The sequence below is a fragment of the Drosophila obscura genome, unplaced genomic scaffold (genome assembly GCF_018151105.1).
Source record: "Drosophila obscura isolate BZ-5 IFL unplaced genomic scaffold, ASM1815110v1 contig_59, whole genome shotgun sequence".
Lineage (NCBI taxonomy): Eukaryota > Metazoa > Arthropoda > Insecta > Diptera > Drosophilidae > Drosophila > Drosophila obscura.
In genome coordinates this window covers 811-6,193 of record NW_024542849.1, presented here as the reverse complement: position 1 = coordinate 6,193, position 5,383 = coordinate 811, and the positions used below count along the sequence as shown (strand labels likewise).

General features: G+C 38.5%; 1 protein-coding gene across 3 annotated transcripts; it reads left to right on the top strand.

Annotated features, from left to right (window-relative positions):
* Positions 1–226: 226 nt before the first annotated feature.
* Positions 227–2,903, top strand: LOC111071792. 3 transcript variants are annotated; one of them, XM_022363313.2, is made up of 12 exons: positions 227–357; positions 431–564; positions 637–681; positions 753–809; positions 877–927; positions 1,294–1,347; positions 1,423–1,455; positions 1,523–1,609; positions 1,677–1,745; positions 1,821–2,063; positions 2,117–2,166; positions 2,249–2,903. In XM_022363313.2, the coding sequence occupies exons 2-12, from the start codon at positions 524–526 to the stop codon at positions 2,269–2,271; spliced, it is 753 nt and encodes a 250-aa protein (XP_022219005.2). In that variant the 5' UTR covers positions 227–357; positions 431–523; the 3' UTR covers positions 2,272–2,903. The 3 variants fall into 3 exon arrangements, with proteins under 3 accessions (XP_022219005.2, XP_022219004.2, XP_022219002.2); XM_022363312.2 differs by having other exon boundaries at positions 1,520–1,609; positions 1,680–1,745; XM_022363310.2 differs by having other exon boundaries at positions 228–357; positions 1,520–1,609; positions 2,249–2,899.
* The last annotated feature ends 2,480 nt before the right edge of the window (positions 2,904–5,383 follow it).

The window sequence follows — 5,383 nt, the reverse complement described above, 5'->3', positions numbered from 1 at the left end:
ACTTGCATTCCCCTCCCGATTCCCTTTCTGTTCCCATTCGTAGTGTGCAAATAATATATCGAAAGCGTACAATATTGATATCGAAAGTTTGTATCCATTATGCTGCTGCTACAAACACAAGCAATCGGAGGGTAAAAACATCGCACATAAATAAGTTTAAAATAATGCGAAGCGTATGGGCAATAATTTTAAAATTTATGTTTATTTAAAATTACAGTTTATATGCCAAATTCACACAGACATCAGAACACACACACAGATGCAGCTGCTCCGAAAATAAATTTTGCATTCATCCAAATTGGGATAATGGTTAAATGGCAATTTGAATTGAAATAATACACCGCCCCGAAATTCGTAGTAAGAAAACATCGGTACCCAAAGACGGCATCGATATTTTATGTCAGTGTTGGCAACGATTATTTAATTGCAGCTCTAAATTTCCGGACTCGCTGTGTGGTTTTTCGTGCGCCAGTCTCTGCTTAATTTCTACAATAACTAGTTAGGAATTAATCATAAGAGCGCGATGTCCGTTTCAAAGGTGACACGACAAAGATCAATCAAAGAGTGAGTAGAAATCAATCGAGCGGATGAATTGCCAGAAATAATTAGGACTTTTGTGCCTGCCGCTGTTCTTAGCTGGCTGGTGCCATTGGAGCCAGGAGAACTCTCGGTGTTCAAGTGGTAAGCGAATGTTCGATTTAGTCTCAGTTGAATCCAAGCTAACTTAACATACCCAAACCGATGCGTGGAAGCTCCCCGTCGTACCATTACCGGATGAATGCTGCCGACAAGGAAAAAAATCTAATACGGTATGTCAACAATTCGGCCAAGCATCAGCCAATCGGAATAATCTGAACTAATCTCGTCCATCCGCAGGCTTAACATTTCATCCGTGGCGCAATTGAAGGAGCTATGCCGCCCAGTCAAGTAAGTAAATATTTTGCGATTTAGTTAAGCGGACAGGTTTTAGTTGGCCATCACGTGCCATCACAATCTACTGTGGGTGCAGCGACGGACGGTTTTAATTCTTGTTAAATTGCTTTAAAAAAGGAAAAGAGACACAAGATACACGTGCATACACACATACATATGTACGTACACAAAAGGAAAGGGAAAGACGAGCATAATGTAAATACAGCCTTTGTGTAGAATTCGATTAGAAAAGGCACCCAACTAAGCTCTGCGTCAGCGTTGAGTAAATAGTTAATGAGTTGAATGAATAACCTATCCTTTTTGTTGTTTTTGTTGTTGCTGTTGTCATCCAAAACTAATCGTGTACACATCCAACCGAAGAACTAAGCCGCCGATTACTTCGACACCAAAGCGTCGGTATAACCCACGCAAGAAGTGAGTAAACTTATTTCGAAAAAGAGGGACAAAAAAACTAATGAAAATATCTTACATTTGTACATATGTATACAGGCCGCAAGCTGCTGCTGCTGCTGGTGCCAAGAGGTGAGTGAATTATACCTGATCCCTGATCTCTTATCTTACTTGATGCTAACCAAACCCGATTAAGAAGTGGCGCTCGACCTGTAAAAACGTCCCAAGTCAAAAATATGTTCCAGAATACCACAAGTGGGGGTACCACACCGGCGGAGAGTGTTCCGTGAGTAAATATTATTCCACTCAGAGAGCAGCGGAGCGAGCTAACGTTACAATTTATATTTGGCCAGAAGCTTACCAAAATCGGTGCCCATAAAAAAGGAGAAATCGGTTGAGGAGCTGAAAAATGTTTCCAATCAGTAAGTTAATTCGAGAGTTCAGTTCCCAAGCAACGCCCAACACTTTGCATTTATAATTTAACACTTATATAAAAGACTGGAATATCAAGAAGTCTCGTGTGAGGATGCAAGTCTCAGGCGCTCACCCAACATGACGACGACCAACGACGACCGTGCTGGTGCCGGGATGGGTGTGGTCCAGCCGACTGGGCTTTCCGAAACAGACGTCAAGGCCACTGATATTGTAAGCAAGCTCGAAGTAGAAAAAGAAGAAGGGTTCAACGTGCCAACCTGGGAAGTGTGCAGCGACGGAAGAAACTACCAGCCCCCTGACAATACGTAAGAAAATCCAACAGCTCCTCCAGTTCTTTTTCAAAGATATTTTTATCCAGGAGCGATACAGAAGAGGTTGAACCTAACTACGATTTGATGCTACTCGAACGTAAGTTGGCCAATATGAGACATTACAGAAAAAAGATTCAGATACAAGAACCCAATATGTATTACCCATTTGTATCTTGCAGTGAAAGAAGAATTGTTTTGTTAATATGAGTATCATCATATAATAAGTCATTTACATACATATCAGGCTCGGAACACGCTGGCTTATTTTTTACCGGACTTACTGAATATCTTCATTTATTTTCATACTAATTTTTCACTTAAATCCTAAGCCAAATATCAATAACCCATTCAGATATCGAATTTAAGTAATACACTCATGTCTCAAAGATCTCTAAGCCCAGTGGCCAGTAGTAGTAGTATGTTTAGTAAAGTCCTATTAGGACGATTCGGTGTGTAAGAATAATAATTCTATGCGACTATGAATTCAACGTTTTTGCTATTGAATTTTAATTAATTTTACAAATAATGGCTACAACGGGGTAAAGAAAAACAACCAACAACAACCAACAAACAAAAGAATTAATGTCAAACGAAAATTAAGAATTACAAAAAACAAACATGCACAATTACCAGGGAATCGAATAAACTCAAATACCTAGTATACCTATTTCAGTAAAAATATTCTTTGTGTGCTGCTTCACTTGAAAACTATTTGGAAGCTAATATTTATTTTTATTTAAGAAAGAAAATGCATTCTTACAATTTTAGTTTGTTTTGATCGTATTTATATATTTGTTTGTATATATATGCGACTTTTGATTCTTACCAATTTGTATTTAAACCAAACAGAAATATAAATTTAAATCCAATTATTGGTTTTGACATACATATGGAAGATTGAAAAACACAATAATATAAAATAAACTACTTTAAATGTTTCCTCAAGAATTCCAAACAAATATTAATTATTAATATATTATTCAATTAAGTACCTAGATATGGATAAATGTAAATTCCCATTAACTTTTTATGGCTTTATGGAATTCAAATATTTTTGGAGCATCTTTTCCAATTTGAATTGGGGAAAAAGATTACAATTAACGACGCTGCCATAAAAAGTGGCGAAAGAATTCCGCGAATTATTTGCGCTCTGTTGATCTTGAAATGCTCTGCAATTGGAAGACTAGCCGAGCACACCCTCACCGCCCACCGTTAGTATCCCTTTGGCTTTCTACAGCCATCGGGCGAGGCGCGGGGCAGCTGCTGATTATACCCGTACTCAAAAAAGAGTTAGGGGGTATATTAGATTTGTGGTAAAAGTGGATGTGTGTAACGCAGAGAAGGAAACGTTTCCGACCCCATAAAGTATATATATTCTTGATCAGCATCAATAGCCGAGTCGATATAGCCATGTCCGTCTGTCCGTCCGTCCGTCTGTCCGTCTGTCCGCCTCGATGAGCGCCTGGATCTCAGAGACTATAAGAGCTAGAGAAACCAAATTTGGTTTCCAGACTCATGTGATATCACACTGCTACAAGTGTATTTCAAAATTTCGCCCCGCCCCCTTCCACCTCCACAAAGAACGAAAATCTTTGGCAGGCACAATTTTAAAGATACGATAAAAATAAAAAACGCAGTATCGTAGAGAATGGCCATATCTACCTGATCGCCGAATCTGAATTAGATCGGATCATAATTATAGCCAGAATGAAGAAATTTTCTGTTGGTTCTTCCACCCGTCACCTGCCAGTAGCGATCACGCTACTCGTTCTCTTTCTCGCTCGCACACTCTGCCGCGTTCAGTGCGCGAGCAACCCCTAGCGGAGGAGATGTAGAATATAAATGGAACATGTACAATCTACATGTTAGATGTAGAATATACATTGCAGATGTAGATAACAAATGTAGAAAATGTAGTATAATGTAGATTTTTTTTTTAATTCTAAAATTCTAAAAAATCATAAACTCAAAAATGTATATACTGACTGAGTACGGGTATAAGTAGAGTCGCGTCCCCAGAAGCGACTCGCACGTTCCTTCTCGTTGGTTATGGATTTGTAAACAATTTGTGGAACTTAAGTTTGTTTTTGAATTCTGTCTTGACTAAAGGTTGGACTTTGTGAATGAAATATTTTTTAATAGAAATTAAATAGAACAGGAAAATATATGATTCTTTCATGGATGGTCCATAAATGCTTAGAGGTTTGTGTCTTGTCGATACATAAAGCCTTTTTACAGTTAAAAATATCTCTAAAAGCCTGCATATATTTTCCCCTTAAATGTAGGGGTAAGAAAATATTTTCTTTTATTTAGGGTAATGTCGCAAGTTTGATTACATATGTATATGTATGTACCTATAGGTTACATAGTAATTTATAAAAAGAATATACGGTTCGCATTAAATGGCTGCAGTACGAAACTTGACTCTCTTCATTCGACGATCCACAGCGACTCTCTGTACTTTCAACATCGAGCTAAAACGCTGCAGAGAGAGTGTTATCGAGCATGCAGATCTGCGGCTTTTGCCTATGTCCCTCACCTATACGTGCCCCTACCTTGCCTCACCTAAGCTGTGATATTCCCTCATATACCCCATTCCCACATAACTTCATATTTGAAGTAAAAAAGTTGCACAAAACTTTCCATAATGTTCGCTTTATTAAAAATAATTATCAGCCGAAAGTTGGAAACGGATGTTGCTAAATATTTGCTGAAATATTTAATATCCTTTTTATACTGTGGATTCTCTCAACTTTTCACCGTGAATACCACTGTTAAAAACTTTTTTTCCATACATACAACTATTCAAATGTGCAAACAAACAAAGCTTTTTACTCTTTAACGAGTAATGTAAATTGTGAAACAAAATCCATTTCGGGTGTGCAGCCACTGGATGTTGTTGCCCAGTTGGTATATTCTGAACTGGCCCTAAAGTTAGGGGTACGCACACGCATAAGTAAAAAAGTTTGGTGCTTCTGCCATGTAGATTCACGGTATTAATTAAAATTAATGTGGTATTAATGAAAACTTTAAAATTTATCAGATATGCGGTCGCAATTCCCCCCTTTTTTCTCGTGCATCCAGCAGCAGCTTTATAGTCAGCACAGATACTCAGAAATAACAAAGTTTGTATCACACTCCGACAGAGATACAGACAGGATGCAATTGGTGCAGCGCTTAGTGTACTTGTGTATGCATTTCTTTCTTGTGGCCACAACTGCAATCCAAAAAGGGCCATAGGGCAGATGCGTGACAGGATCTGACCGCAGGCTGCTGCTCCAACTCCAAATCCAAACAGACAGCAGCTGGCGAAC

Bases quoted from the DNA above. Each gene is read 5' to 3' on its own strand.
- LOC111071792 (XM_022363310.2), top strand. From the start codon at position 524: ATGTCCGTTTCAAAGGTGACACGACAAAGATCAATCAAAGA. The intron at 565-636 runs GTGAGTAGAAAT...CGCTGTTCTTAG, and splicing joins CGACAAAGATCAATCAAAGA to CTGGCTGGTGCCATTGGAGC. The intron at 1,610-1,676 runs GTGAGTAAATAT...ATATTTGGCCAG, and splicing joins ACACCGGCGGAGAGTGTTCC to AAGCTTACCAAAATCGGTGC.